The 15931-nt window shown below is 45.5% G+C and overlaps 2 protein-coding genes across 2 annotated transcripts; both read right to left on the bottom strand.

Annotated features, from left to right (window-relative positions):
* Positions 1-2646: 2646 nt before the first annotated feature.
* Positions 2647-9917, bottom strand: LOC125444367 (olfactory receptor 2D2-like). The gene is made up of 3 exons (XM_048516776.1): positions 9868-9917; positions 5012-5946; positions 2647-2837 (listed from the first exon to the last, which is right to left on the bottom strand). Exons 1-3 carry the CDS (start codon positions 9915-9917, stop codon positions 2647-2649), a joined length of 1176 nt encoding a protein of 391 aa, XP_048372733.1.
* A 4566-nt stretch (positions 9918-14483) lies between these two features.
* Positions 14484-15416, bottom strand: LOC125444366 (olfactory receptor 2J3-like). Its single transcript, XM_048516775.1, has one exon. It carries the CDS (start codon positions 15414-15416, stop codon positions 14484-14486), a length of 933 nt encoding a protein of 310 aa, XP_048372732.1.
* Positions 15417-15931: the final 515 nt, after the last annotated feature.

Raw genomic sequence — 15931 nt, 5'->3', positions numbered from 1 at the left:
CTTGTGCTCAGTTATTGTTTTCACATAGGGAAGTTCAGCATTTGAGTAATATCAGAGTAGAGTGCTATTGCTTTCACATCTTTCATGTGAGCTACTAGCGGCACTCAGGCCACTTCTTATGTTCTTATGTGAGTAGCAGAGTGCTGGACCAGATGAACTCTGGTCTGATACAGCAGGCTAGTTCTTATGTTCTTATGTAAATTGTCACAGGGTTCCATGGTTTGAACTCCTTGTTTTGAAGTGTTTGTCATTCACCTTACAAAATTACTGATTTGCTGCATGTGCTATGATAAACATTAACCATAATAATAATTATTGTCATACTGTTTCACATAAAGATGTTAGCAGACTGTATATTCCTCCACCACAGAACAAAACATGCCAGACCTTCTTTGTTGTAGAATGCGCCACCTGGGTCCTAGAGCCATCCTAGCTCTTTGAAAGTTTCAAAGTAAAAATACATTTTGGCATAAATGGTCTTGTATCAAACTACCATGTTCAATAATGCACAAAATAAAGGTTTTGACAAAGGCATAAACGAATAAATTCTCATACTCATTTGGGACTATATTATAATGAGGAAGCATACAATTTTCTCAACAGCTGCATCTCAAACTATCTTTATGTGAAACAGAGTCCAGCTATCAGTATTTGTGTTTAGTAGTGAATCTAGACACAGCTAGAGTCAAATACCATAGCACTTTAGAGACCAACACGATCTCCCAGGGTATCAGCTTTTACGACAGCCAGCGTAGTGTAGTGGTTAAGAGCAGGTGGATTCTAATCTGGAGAACCAGGTTTGATTCCCCACTCCTCCACCTGAGCAGCAGAGGCTTATCCACATCCTGAGCAGCAGAGGCTTATCTGGTGAATCAGATGTGTTTCCACACTCCTACATTCCTGCTGGGTGACCTTGGGCTAGTCACGGTTCTCCCTGAACTCTCTCAGCCCCACCTGCCTCACAAGGGGTCTGTTGTGGGAAGAGGAAGGGAAAAGGAGCTTGTAAGCCACCCTGAATCTCCTTAGAGGAGAGAAAGGTGGGGTCTATATCCCAAACTCTTCTTCTTCTACTGCAGACCAACATGGTTACTCACGTAAAAAGTCTAGACATAGTTTCACAGAAGGCACAGTTTGACTAGGCACAAGTTGTAGTTTAAAGAATAAGATGTAAGTTCCGAAAATGTGTAAATTCCTTAAGGTTATGTTTTGCCATTCGTGTATATAATTTGGTTTTAAAATGTGTCTTAATCTGTGGATTTGTCATGTAATTTGAAAGGCCTATGGCTAACAAATAAAGACTGGTGACTCAGGCAATGTTGTAGTTTAAAGAATAAGATGTAAGTTCCGAAAATGTGTAAATTCCTTAAGGTTATGTTTTGCCATTCGTGTATATAATTTGGTTTTAAAATGTGTCTTAATCTGTGGATTTGTCATGTAATTTGAAAGGCCTATGGCTAACAAATAAAGACTGGTGACTAGGCACAGCCATCTCCTGAAAATGTAAGCCCTGCTCTGCACAATGTACCTCCCAATGACTTCTCATTCTTTGCTATAAGAACATAAGAACATAAGAACAAGCCAGCTGGATCAGACCAGAGTCCATCTAGTCCAGCTCTCTGCTACTCGCAGTGGCCCACCAGAATTGTGCCTTTGGGAGACTCACATGTAGGGATGTGAAAGCAATGGCTCGTTGCTGCCAGTTGCTGCTACTCCCCGAAGCACCTGGACTGTTAAGGCATTTGCGTAAATCTCAGATCAAAGAGGATCAAGATTGCAGCCATAAATCGACTCTCTCCTCCATAAATCTGTTCAAGCCCTTTTTAAAGCTATCCAGGGGCTAATTTCACCCACTTTACCTCACTCAGCTAAACTGCAACTCGCGTAAGCCCTTCAAGTATCGAAAGCCTCCGTGGCTTCTGGCTACCACGGAGACATTTGTTCCCCACACGCTGGCAATTCTTGGAAATAACGCTGGCGTAGCAAAGAGCCGGAGCTGCAATGAGGGTGAGAATGGAAGCCCGACAATACTAACGCGGCATTATTAAGGCCATGAGTTACGTGGAAGTGGGCGGCCAGCCGTAGGGCGGGTCTCCAGATAATGTGATTGGCTGGGAAGAGGTTGTTTATGATAGGTTCGCCTGACGAAGCGCAGTGCGCGAACGTCATCAAAAGAGGCTTAACAGCCCTCTATTAAGATCGCCGGCACATACGCTGACGCCAGCAGTAAATCGTTGGCTGCGGCTTTCTGTGGAGGCATAACGTCATCAGCAGTGTTTGGAAGTGAAAGCAGAAGCCAGCTCGCCACGCACGCCTCTTGTACTTCCTTCCCCATTCGGCCGAGCGCCGACATTATCTTCCATTTGCTCGCATCGGCTTTCGAAACAAGTTGGTCAAGACGCGTGAAGACGCGTGAGCTTCGACTGCGTCGCACGACGCGTGTTCACTGCCATCGCTTCAAGCGCTGCGCCACCTTTAGACGGGGACCGCCCCCCCACTTATCAGATAGGCGCCCTTGTTCCCTGATTGGCCGTGAGCTGCAGCCGTCACAGCCAGAGTAATCATCAGCCGTAACTTAGCCGAGTTCCCTTCACTAACCTCGCCGCACCAGCGAGGTTTTAAAAAAGTTGCTCTTTTTTAAGCGGGAGACTACTCGCGCAAAGCAAGAGCCAGGAGGGGGAGAGAGGTAAATCCCCAGCGGCCCCGGCCAGCAGTGCAGTGGCGCTTGGAGATGTGGGGAGCCCAGGACCCCGCGTGGCTTTTAAAGAGGGGTGACCCCGCTGTGGGGCTTATGGTGAGGCGGATGAAGTGACCCCAGGTTGAGTGGGTCACCACCCCTCCTAACGGCGATATTCCAAACACCAATCACACGTTGCGTGAAGAAGTGTTTCCTTTTATTAGTCCTAATTCCCCTGCAGCATTTTCAACGGAATTGCCCATCCCTGGTTCTAGTATTGTGGAGGAAAGGAGAGAAAAATTTCTCTCTGTCAACATTTTCTACCCCATGCATAATTTTATAGACTTCAATCATATCCCCCCTCAGACGTCTCCTCTCCAAACTAAAGGAGAGTCCCAAACGCTGCAGCCTCTCCTCATAGGGAAGGTGCTCCAGTCCCTCAATCATCCTTGTTGCCCTTCTCAAAGGGGCTTCTTACAATCTTTCTTGCCTCTCCCTCAGCAACAAACAACACCCTGTAGGCAGGTGGGGCTGAGAGAAACTCCAAGAAAGCTGTGACTAGCTCCAAGAGTCCACCCAGCTGGCGCAGTGTGGGAGTGTACAGGCTAATCTGAATTCCCCAGATAAACTCCTCTCCATAGTTCCAGGGCGCAGAGCTGGGAAATCAAACTTCCGTTCCTCCAGATTAGATAATTTGTGCACAACAAACACACTGTGAGGCAGGTGGGGCTGAGAGAGCTCCAAGAAGCTGTGACTAGCCCAAGGTCACCCAGCTGGCGTGTGTGGGAGTGTACAGGCTAATCTGAATTCCCCAGATAAACCTCCACAGTTCAGGCGGCAGAGCTGGGAATCAAACCCGGTTCCTCCAGATTAGATACACGAGCTCTTAACCTCCTACGCCACTGCTGCTCCTACACCACACACTGCTGCTCCTACACCATTACATTAATTCTGTTAAATAAATGATTAAAAAGAAACCTTAAAATACTTTTTTTTCCTGTTCATGTTTTTTTTTCTGTTCATGCAAATATTCTACAGTATTTTAAGAGCTCTCGTGATAATTTCCTTTTGGATCATGCATCTCCTGTCGGGGAAATGAAATTCATATTGTCAGCTATTGCCAGACATATTTCTGTTCCTTGTTTTTTTTGTGTGTGTTTACTTTTTTCTATTTTCTAAAAGCTAATGAGCTATACAGACTTTTCTGGAATAAAGACAAATATGATTTTAAAGAGTTCTATCCGTAGAAGAAAACTAGCCATCTAAAAATGTAAAGGTGGAAGAGGGACAGGTGTGATCTTACCTTTCTGCTCCTCTCCAGTATATTCCACCACCCACGTGAAGTTTCTTGTGCCTCTGACTTATTTTAAGCCATACAACAATTAGACATGCCGCAACCAACTTTCTAATGGAAGGTGTTGGAAAATGAAATGGACGTTCACTGGTCTAGTCAGAGACTTCAGATGGGGAAGGAAATTTTCTCCACACTGCTCTGAAATGGTCAGGGTTTCTGAAGCTTTATTTGTGCCATTTTTACCCATTTTTGAGCCAAAACTGGCACTCAGAGTATTTTAAAGCCAAGTTTATATAGTTTAAAAAGTGCTTCTCAGGAAGGTAGAGATCCAGGCACGGTGGAAGGATTGCTAGCTGTTGCGTTCTTCCTCTTGCCTCATTGTAGACAAGTATGGTGTAGTGGTTAAGAGCAGCAGACTCTAATCTGGAGAAGCAGGTTTGAATTCCCACTCCTCCACATTAAGCCTACTTTGGGCTAGTCATGGTTCTCTCAGAACTCTCCCAACCCTTCATGCTTCACAAGGTTTCTGTAAGCCACTTTGAGACTCCTTAAGGTAGAGAAAAGAGGAGTATAAAAACCAACTCTTTTTCTTCTTCAAGGCAGCAGCCAACTGAGAGAAGGAGAAGTTCAAAACTGGATATGGGAAGTGTTTTTTGGCTGTCTCTTCCAGAAGATGCAGCTGGTTCCTAAATGAGTATAGAAAGTGTGCAGAATTTCCTAGCTGCAAACCTCAGAGGTATGAAGTTCCTCTGGGATTAATTATGGACACTGAAGCCACAAACACTACTAAGATATGACTTTGAGACAATATTAGCTTTTGAAAATGCACGGCTTAACTTTGTGTTTTTGATCATCAGTTAGAAGAAAGCTGGATAAAATTAAGAGAAAGTTTGAGCACTACCACCTAACAAAGTTGTCTTCCCCCCCCCCCAGAATGCTATCTCTGTTATATCATCTTTACCTACTAAATGTGTGGAGGCAGATGTAGCTTTGAAGGTATTCTCCGGTGAAGGATGTCTATACTCGTTTTGGTTCAAACCCACCTCTTCGCAGGACTCTGCCCACTGCCTGATGAATATCCTTGTTCCTCAGGGTGTAAATGACAGGATTGAGGAGAGGGGTGACCACCACATAAAACACAGAAATGTGTTTGCCACGATCTGAGGATGCGGCGGATCGTGGAATCAGGTACATAGAAACCAGAGTTCCATAGAACAAGGTAACGACCACAAGGTGGGAAGCGCAGGTGGAGAACGCTTTATGCCATCCGGTGGCGGACCGTATTTGCAACACGGAGAAGAGAATGACAGCGTAGGAAATCAGGATAATAGAAATAGGAATCAGGATGCCCAAGGCAGATAGTGCAAAAACCACCACCTCAGTGGTGTGGGTATCATCGCAGGCAAGTTGTAGCACCACCGGCAACTCACACATGAAGTGGTTCATACGGTTGGGACCACAGTAGGAGTGGCGAAGGGCACAGCCCACAAATACGGTACCAAAAAAAAGACCTATTGCCCAACAGCTAGATGCCAGGAGCATTTGTTGCCACCTGCCCATGGCAACAGGATACAGCAAAGGCTGGCAAATGGCCAGGTAACGGTCGTAAGCCATGACCGCCAGCAGAGAGCATTCGGCAGCGCCCATTAACATGGCAGCCAATATCTGGACCATACAACGAGTGAAGGAGATGGCTCCTTTTCCGGCCAGCAGGTGAGCCAGCATCTGTGGTTCTGTGCAGGTGACATAGCAGATCTCTAGACATGAGAGGTGCATCAGGAAGTAGTACATGGGTGTTTGGAGGTGGGAGTCAGACCGTACCAGCGTGATGACCGCCAGGTTCCCCATGATGGTCAACGTGTAGGTCAGAAGGATCACCACAAAAAGCACAATCCGGGTCTTCCGGTCGTTGGAGAGTCCCACGAAAATGAATTCTGTGATCAAGGTGACGTTCTCAACAACTACTGTGGCCTCCTCCCTGCAGGGAAAAGGGGTAGCACCAAGATGAAGTGGTTGTTCTTGATTTTAGGGAAATTAGGTCAACAAAAGGCATTGTTCTGTCTGTACCAAATTCAAGTAAACAGAAAACCTGGTTACCGGTACTAAAAAAACACCAAAACCAAAAACCAGAGACATTCAAGTGCAGCTGAAATAAACTCCACCCAGACACATGCTCACGCAATGGCAAATGCCGTCACAAATGAACTCCACCTTGGATACATGCCAATGCACCTCACACACACACACACACCACAGACACACACGTGCTTGTGAAGTGGACAAAACATATAACCAGTGGTGGGATTCAGCCAGCTCCAGAGCTTAGGGGTGATATTTTTAAAGGTAGAGGCACCAAATCTTTAGCGGAGCTTTTGGTCCCTTATGAGAACCCCCCAAGTTGGGTGAAGATCCAATTTTATGGGTCCCCAAATGGAGGAAAATGGGGGGGGGGGGAAGCTATAAAATTGGATCCCTTGATCGAAACTGAACCAAACTGTTGTAAGGAGAGCAGCAAAGCTACAAATGTTGGTGCCTCCGCCTAAAATAACAGCCCCCAGAGGCCCGCAAAGACTCCACAAGAGTGCTGTGCTGTTGAAAATGTTCCCACCATTGCAAAAATGGTGGGAAAATTCGTCTTACTTCAATCCTCTGGTTTAAAATTGCTTGGCCGACATTCTTGGAATGGTAGGATTTTTTTTTCCAGCAATACCTCTTTGAGGTATCTTTGCAGTGTTCTGGGAAGGGGGGGGGGGATTGAGGCAGAGCCATCTAATTTTCCATGGGTCTGCAGGTACTTCTCCTTACAAGAGTCCCTGAGTTTGATTTCCCCTTTTCCTCTATTTGACCTGCTGACCCAATATTCACCAAACTTGGGGGTTCTCATAAGGAGAGGCACCTGCAGACCCACGGATAATTTGGTGCCTGTACCTTATAAAACAGCCCCTCTCCACAGCTCCAGAAAGATTTGACATAGAGTAGCATGGAGCCTTAAAGGGATTAACTTTTGAAAGGGAACAGCTCTGATGTTAATGGGGAAAAAATTGTTGGGCTTGGGGGGGGGGGCATATTTTTTAAAGTAGAGGCACCAAATTTGCAGCATGGCTCCTGGTGCCTCTCCTCAACTTCCAAGTTTGCTGAAGATTGGGCTGGGGGGGGGGGTCCAATTTTATGGAGGCTCCAAATTTTCCTCCATTGTTTCCAGTGGAGAATGGATGGGGGCACCCTTTTGGAGGACCCTTTTGGAGGACCGACACAATTTGACCCCCTTGCCCAAACTTCACCTAACTTGTAGGTTCTTGTAAAGAGGGTCACTTGTAGCTGCCCTGAACATGTGGAGGTTCTTCTAAAAAAAACCCACCACCATCCCGAGCCCTGCAAAAATAATGAACCAAAAATAATGAACCTGAAAGAAAGTTGGAAAAATATAAAAATTGCCTTGGGGGGGAGGCAAATTTCTTTTAAAAAAACAGCAGCAGCAGCAGCAGCAGCAGCAGCAGCAGCAGCAGCAGCAGCAGCAGCAGCAGCAGCAGCAGCAGCAGCAGCAGCAGAAGAAGAAGAAGAAGAAGAAGAAGAAGAAGAAGAAGAAGAAGAAGAAGAAGAAGAAGAAGAAGAAGAAGAAGAAGAAAAGAAAAAGAAAAAGAAAAAGAGAAAGAGAAAGAGAAAAGAAAAAGAGAAAAAAGAAGAAGAAGAAAAAGAAGAAGAAGAAGAAGAAGAAGAAGAAGAAGAAGAAGAAGAAGAAGAAGAAGAAGAAGAAGAAGAAGAAGAAGAAGAAGAAGAAGAAGAAGAAGAAGAAGAAGAAGAAGAAGAAGAAGAAGAAGAAGAAGAAGAAGAAGAAGAAGAAGAAGAAGAGGACGAGGACGAGGACGAGGACGAAGACGAGGACGAAGACGAGGACGAAGACGAAGACGAGGAGTTTGGAATATATACCTCACCTTTCTCTCCTGTAAGGAGACTCAAAGTGGCTTACAAGCGCCTTTCCCTTCCTCTCTCAATCCAATCCAATCCAATCCAATCTAAAAACCTTTATTAGGCATAAACCAGAAGTACCATACATTCCAAGTACAAAAACAAGGTCATTGTTATATATCATGTAGAACATGGATTATAAATGTAGCAACTGCTTCAGAAATTTCTACATTAGGGGCTGTTCAATAGCTTAGACATTTTTAGTTTGTCTGGGGGAAACATAAATTCTAGAGGTAGTAAAGCTCCCAGATCAGTTCTAACATCATTATACCTCGAACAGTAAAGCAGGATGTGAGGGATTGAGTCCATAGCGTTGGGACAGTACCGACAACAACGCTCACTTTGTGGGATGTTAAGGAAACGAAGATAGACAGAGGGGAATGAGTTGCACCTTGCTCTTGTCATGACCCATCTGCATTATAAATAACAAGCTGTTCTAAATATACAGCTGGGCTAGATTTCGGGGGTGTGATCCCAAAGTATAGAGGGGAACAGGAGCTTTGTGCAGCACTCAGGAGAGATTGGTATTCCTGGCCGTACAGTCTGATCTTTAGATGATGGTCAATTTCCGTGGTGGTAAGCATGTGAAGAGACTCCCATGAGAAACTCAAGGAGAACATTTTTTTTTCAATATGGAGCCACCACTTCGAAAGCTGAAGCTCCCTCATTTCTAGCAAAGATAAACTTTTTGGATCTGTGCAGAAGCATAGACGCAGCCAAAACTTAAACGTTACAGCCCATGCCCTAGTTTCTAATAGATGTTGCCCTGATTCCAGACAGAGCACACCATAAGGGACACAATGTGGGGTGCCAAATATCTTATATAGGAAGTTTGATTGGATACGTTCCAGGTTCTTGTGCCAAGCTTGGATCCAGACAGGGATACCATACAATAGGTACTGGACCACCTTGGCATTAAACACCTGGAATAAACCTCCCACCATGGATGTTAAAAAATCTCAGAACTGCAGTGGACAGATTCTTGCAACCTTTAATAGTATTGTTCCTATGAGTGGTCCAGCTTAACTTATGGTGAAATGTTATCCCAAGGTATTTGAACAGTTTGACTTGCTCTATGTCAGCCCCTTGGATGGACCATCTCGTGGGTCTAAAGATGTTGGAAAAGACCATTATTTTAGATTTCGCAGGATTTATAACCAACCTGTTATTTCGGCAATACTCTTCACATTTGATCAGGGAGTTTTTGAGACCTAACCTTGTTCTCGATAGCAAGACTGCGTCATCGGCATAAAGGAGGATGGCCAAAGGAACACCATTCGGATAAGGACAATGAGGGTTGGAGTTATTCAAAATGGGGGTAAGATCGTATAAGGTGCCAACACACAGCCCTGTTTTACCCCCTTTGAGACCAATATTTTGGGTGTCAGAGGACCTGATGACGAACAACTTATCTGGCAGGTGGGATTACCCTTCCTCTCTCCATAACAGACAAGATGGGGCTGAGAGAGTTCTGAGAGAACTGTGAGTAGCCCAGGGTCACCCAGCAGGAATGTCGGAGTGCGGAAACACATCTGGTTCACCAGATAAGCCTCAGCCACTCAGGTGGAGGAGTGGGGAATCGAACCTGGTTCTCCAGATTAGAATCCACCTGCTCTTAACTGCTACACCACGTTGGAGAGAGACAGGAAAGGCAGGGAAATTGCCTTAACCACACCCTCAAATGTTGGTCTCTAGTCTCAAATCTAGATATTCTACTGCAGATAAACACAGCTACTCTCTGAAATTATCTTAACCATTGTTTACTTAATTCACATATAACACTGTCATCAGATGTGAATAAATTTAACATACACATAACATAAACCATAACTTTAAATAGTGAATTTAAAAGGAGTTCAGGGGGTGAGCTGTCCCAACCTTCCCATCCCCATCCCAATCAAATCCATTTCCCACTTGTTGAATATAATCTTACCTTTGCACTTTTCCCTGCCATTCCTGGACATCCAAGGCAGAGAGCTTCATGTCACCGATTAGAGTAGTGTGCTTCAAATGCCAGAAGGGATTTAAAACTTTTGGATTCAATATGTTTAAAGATCATGAGGAACCTCACTAGACTGCCAGAGTCTCTGCACTCAGAGGCATATACCTCAGAACTAGCCACATGCTGAACCAGGTTTGTCTCATTTTTCCCAATTTTGAGTGACAGCAGACATTAAATTAGATGTCTTTCTGAACCCCTAATTCCTGCCATCTCCTAACTGGAGTTGCCATAGATCGAACTAGGTATCCTCTGAATGTAAAACGAGTGCCACGAAGCTATTCCTCCTGACTTGGATCTTGCAGGCAAAATCAGCGACTTCTCTGCTACAAGGTCTGTGGAGATCTTTGCTGATTTTTGACAGACCAACCTGTAGCAGCCTAAATTCGCAGTGGTTGGGTCCTCTAGAATGAGAACTGAATCTCAAGCTGTAAGACAGCAGTTATTATCTGAACTGATTTATAAAAAGAGTTATAGTCACTGTATGTGTTACTGATCTGGGGCATATTGCTTCATAGACTGCTTCTGGAGACCAGAGTCTGAGTAAAAAGAGACAGTAATCGTCAGGATGGCCCTCTTTGCCAAAGACGCCCTAAACTCTAAGGCTGAGAGAGCTTGAGACCCAATCCTAACTCCTAACCCTCGCTCTGCTGCAAACCATCACGGCTACTCTCTGAAATTAGGGTTGAAAGAGAAGTTGCTTTAGGCTGAATAAGACAAGTAATCTCAGGTTTGACGGCAATATTTTTACTGGATGCCCGAGGTCTTTTGAGATGTGTGCAAAGCATATACACTGCATTCTACATGGTATACTGTGATAGCATATGATTAAAAAAATGTTCAAAGCCTACTGAGTCTGGGGGCTACTCCAGCTGACTATTTGCTAGCCAAACTGGCTAGTTGCTAGCCAGGCTGGCTAGTTGCTAGCCAGCCTGGCTAGTCGCCACCTACTCTCAGGATTAGAAAACGACAGCATAGTGAATGTTTTCCCTCACCATCTGATTGCAAAGGTGTGAAGATTCAGGAAGATAATAACTCCTGCAGTTCTATTCTACAGGGGCTATTGTGGTCCCTCGAGCGCTGTCCTCTTTGAGTTTATTAACAGTATGTCATTTATTTCCTCAGTGTCTTTGAGTCTAAAGCATTTAACGGAACAAAAACAAGAAAGGAAAGTTGCTGTCAGAGCAATCCTGAGAAGTTACAGCAGTCTAAAGCCATTTATTCCAGTGTAGGAGTGGGGATACAAACCTAGTTCACCAGATTAGAGTCTGCCACTCATGTGGAGGAGCGGGGAATCAAGTCCAGCTCTTCAGATTAGAGTCCCAAAAGGGTGCTTCCATGAACATAGTACTTCTTTCCCTGGGGAGCTCACATTGCTTTTACCTTTTCCTCTAACCTTCTCCTAATTTAAAATCAGCCATTTTGTTAAAGTGTGGGTGTTGACCTTTAAGGCCTTGCGCGGCCTGGGACCCTCGTACCTTCGGGACCGCATTACCCCATTTGTCCCAACTCGACCTCTGCGATTAGCAGAGGCCAATTTACTGGAGGTCCCCGGCCCCTCAATGATGCGGCTGGCCTCCACTCGAGCCAGGGCCTTCATGGCTCTGGCCTCTGCCTGGTGGAACACTCTCCCTCCAGCTGTCCGGGCCCTGCGGGACCTTGGGGATTTCCGCAGGGGCTGTAAGACTGAGTTGTTCCACCGGGCCTTTGGAGAGACCGGCCGCTGAGGGGGCCCTGCCCCCTCCTCTTTACCCCCATGGGCCCTAATACCATTAGGACCCATTATTTCGCATTAGGAGGGTTTCATAAGGGCGCGGGCGATGCTTTAAGATATGACTGTGGTTTTTAGCTGATGTTTTATCTGTACACCGCCCTGAGCCCTTCAGGGATAGGGCGGTATACTAAATTCAATTAATAATGATGATGATGATGATGATGATGATGATGATGATGATGATGATGATGATGATGATGATGATGATGATGATGATGATGATAATAATAATAATAATAATAATAATAATAATAATAATAATAATAATAATAATAATAATAATAATAATAAAGTGGTCATTTGGTTTGAAGCAGGGTTACCAATTGCCTCGATTTAGCTGGAGCCAAAGGGATGGGACCTTCGCCCCAGGGAGGGGGTGGGCATCTGTCACTCTTTTGTGGAGGCATGGTCTTCAAGACATCTCCCCTCCAAAAATATTTCAAACATATAGCAGAACTCAGTCCGTCAGCTGAGGGCAGTGCATGCACGTATAAGCACAGGCGCACACGTTTGCAAACATCTGTTGTCTTTATTTGTCACTTGTTTGTATCCTGCCTTCCGCCCCAATGGGGATCAAAAGCGGCTCGCACCGGTCTCCTCTCCTCCGTTTCATCCTCACAACAACCCTGTGAGGTGGGCTAGGTGAAATATGACTGGCCCAAGGCCACCCATAAAGCTTCCATGGCACAGTGGGGATTCGAACCCGCGTTTCCCAGAACCTAGTCCAACACTTTTAATCACGACACCATGTGGGTGCTCACACAAACACACAAAATTACAACAACAAAAGTTAATGTGATTTTTTTCCCCTTAGAGTAAAAACCCCACATTTAAAAAGCTTATTTAAAAAAACCAGGGGGCATACATTGAAAATGCTGGGGGGAAGAATTAGGACTAATAAAAGGAAACACTTCTTCATGCAACGTGTGATTGGTGTTTGGAATATGCTGCCACAGGAGGTGGTGATGGCCACTAACCTGGATAGCTTTAAAAGGGGCTTGGATAGATTTATGGAGAAGTCGATCTATGGCTCCCAATCTTGATCCTCTTTGATCTGAGATTGCAAAGGCCTTAACAGACCAGGTGCTCGGGGGCAACAGCCGCAAAAGGCCCTTGCTTTCACCTCTCCTGCCTGTGAGCTCCCAAAGGCACCTGGTGGGCCACTGCGAGGAGCAGAGAGCTGGACTAGATGGACTCTGGTCTGATCCAGCTGGCTTGTTCTTATGTTCTTATGTTCTTATTTACGTGAGTCATCCTTGGCAGTTGGAGTAAACAGTCCCCTTTTCTTCACAAATGCCACTTTACAACACCACTGCCTCGTGGACATCCTTGTTCCACATAATGCAATTGAGACGTTTCAGAAAAGGGGTAACTACATGATATAACCTGGGGATTTTGTCATTTTCAGGAGATTTTCCTGACCGGAGTCTAACATTGGCAGAGATTGTGGTGCCATAGAACAAGGTAGCTACCACGAAGTCAAAGCTGCATTTAAGAAAGACTTTGGCCCCTTCCAGGGGTGGGATCCACAAATTTCAGTAACAGGTTCCCATGGTGGTAGGATTCAAACTGTGGCGTAGCGCCAATGGGGCTGGGCAGGGCATGACGGGGGCATGGCCGGGCATTTCCCGGGGGCGGGGCATTCCTGGGCGGGGCTGTGGCAAGGACGCAGCCGCTGCTCCGGTCCTTGGGCGGGAAATGAATGCACGCAGGCGCAGGCTGCCACGCATGCCGGTGCACCTCCTGCTAGACTGCTTCAAGTTCTGCGCGCTACTGCTGAGAGGAGGGGCGTAACTAAGGCAAAAATCACGTGGCAAAATCACCAATTAGTCACCCCCTCTCGGCACACACAAATAATTAGTAACCTACTCTCGGGAACCTGTGAGAACCTGCTGGATCCCACCTCTGGCCCCTTCCGCACATGCAGAATAATGCACTTTCAATCCACTTTCACAATTGCTTGCAAGTGGATTTGGCAATTTCTCACAGTAAGATCCAGTTGCAAAGTGCATTGAAAGTGGATTGAAAGTGCATTATTCTGCATGTGCGGAATGGGCCTTTGAGAGGACCATATTGAAATGAGATGCTTATTTTATATGTGCTTTGTTTTAAATGCTGTTGGAATGTTTTCATGTCCAATCATTCACTAGATTTATGCACCGCCCTTCCAAAGCTCGGGGTGGTTTACAATACAGTGAATATCACAACAATATGAAATTAAAAACCAACACTTATTGCCATATGAGTGTTCAGCACTGTGAGTCAGAGATATCCACTCGGCCAACAGTAATCTGGAGAGTAATAGAACAAACCAGTGGGCTAAATCTGGAGGAACACCGGTCAGAAAAGTTCAGTTTTGCAGGCTGTACAAAATTGGGTAGAATTGCACTTGGCGGAAAGACAGCACGGAGTTATTTTAAACAAAATAAACAGCTAATAGTTGTCCTTGGGATAGTCGTTCTGTCTGGACCTAGCCTTCCTCACAGAGTTATGGCCAGGATCAAACAGAGGAGATCACAATTTTTGCTGCTTGCGGCTCCATGAATAAAGAATACGATAAAAATGTAATAACAAAAAAGTCAGTGTTTTAGTTTAGGCAACTGGCCAATGTCAACACATAGACTCCTTCCGCACATGCAGAATAATGCACTTTCAATCCACATTCAATGCACTTTGCAGCCGGATTTTACTGCGCAGAATAGCAAAATCCACTTGCAAACAATCGTCAAAGTGGATTGAAAGCGCATTATTCTGCGGAAGGGGCCTCAGGTTTTCTTTACGATTGCCACCTTCGCACCAGCTTGGCCATCGCTTCGTGGATATCCTTGTTCCGCAGAGTGTAAATAAGAGGATTCAGAAGAGGGGTGAACACGAGGTAAAACACGGCGACCTTCTTGTCGTTATCCGCAGCCTCTCCTTCGTGGGGTATAATATAGTTAAGGGTGCTTGGGCCATAGAACACGAGGACCGCCAACAAATGGGACCCGCATGTCGAGAAGACCTTGCGAAGACCGGTGGCCGACCGCATTTTCAACACGGAGAACAGAATGAGGCAATAGGAGGTCACGATGAGTAGAAAGGGACCCAGGATAACGACCCCTGCAAACACGACAATGATTAACTCTGTGACACTCGTGTCATCGCACGCCATCTTCACCACCATGGGAATCTCACAGACAAAGTGATTGATGCAGCAGGAGTGGCAGAAAGTGTGCCGAAAGGTGAGACTGGAGCATATGGCCGCAATGGAAAAGCCGGCTAACCAGCAGGCTGAAGCAAGTTGGAACTGGCGCCGTTTTTCCATGATAGTGACGTACACTAAGGGGCGGCAGACGGCTAAGTAGCGGTCGTAAGCCATGACTCCTAGCAGGAATGCTTCAATACAACCTAGAGACAAGGTGGTGTACATCTGTAGCGCACAACGGGCTAAGGAGATCACTCCACGACCTGTTAGAAGCTGATCCAACAACTGGGGAAGGTTGGTGGTGACAAAACAGATCTCTGCACTCGAAAGGTGTGATAGGAAAAAATACATGGGGGTCTGTAGGTGGGACTCCAACTGTACCAGCGCTATGACCCCGAGATTCCCCACAAGGATAAAGATGTACATTAGCAGAACAAGCACAAAGAGGAGGATTTGAGTGGTGCGGTCACTGGAAAGTCCCAGCAAGATTATTTCCTTTGTGGAGTTGAGGTTGTGGGTCGCCATTCTGAGCTTCTCCCTGCAGGGCGAGAGAGACGTTCATACTGAAACTGAGGAGACAGGCCTTTTTATTGAAGGGCTTGGGGCTGAATAAAAAACCTCCCACGTTTAGCTTTTAAAGTTTTTCGCTTCCCTCGCGGCAAACAGTCTGCTAAGTAATAATAAACCTGTAATGGCATATATATAAATTATACAATGGAAATTAAAATTGGCTGGTAAAAGAGTTTAAAAAAAACAAGCACCATGAGAGCTGAAATATTAAGCCACTGAATTGGGATTGAGTCTGCTAAGCATTTGGGAACGCTCAGTGATGACAACACACAAGAATCTAGCAGTTTGTTCGATGGTAACAGTTGAGTTGCTGTCTAACAAGAACAAAGTTTTGACAGCATCTGTAGTGTTGCCTAGAGCAGCTAAGAGAGGATTAAGTAGTCTTTCCCGCTCTACAGCATATAGAGGGCAATATAATAGAACATGATGGACGGTTTCTTCAAGACCAGGATTGCAGGTGCAAGATCTAT

This window comes from Sphaerodactylus townsendi, linkage group LG15 (assembly GCF_021028975.2).
Source record: "Sphaerodactylus townsendi isolate TG3544 linkage group LG15, MPM_Stown_v2.3, whole genome shotgun sequence".
Lineage (NCBI taxonomy): Eukaryota > Metazoa > Chordata > Lepidosauria > Squamata > Sphaerodactylidae > Sphaerodactylus > Sphaerodactylus townsendi.
Note: the sequence above shows the minus strand (reverse complement) of the source record. Positions and strands in the feature narration are given on the sequence as shown.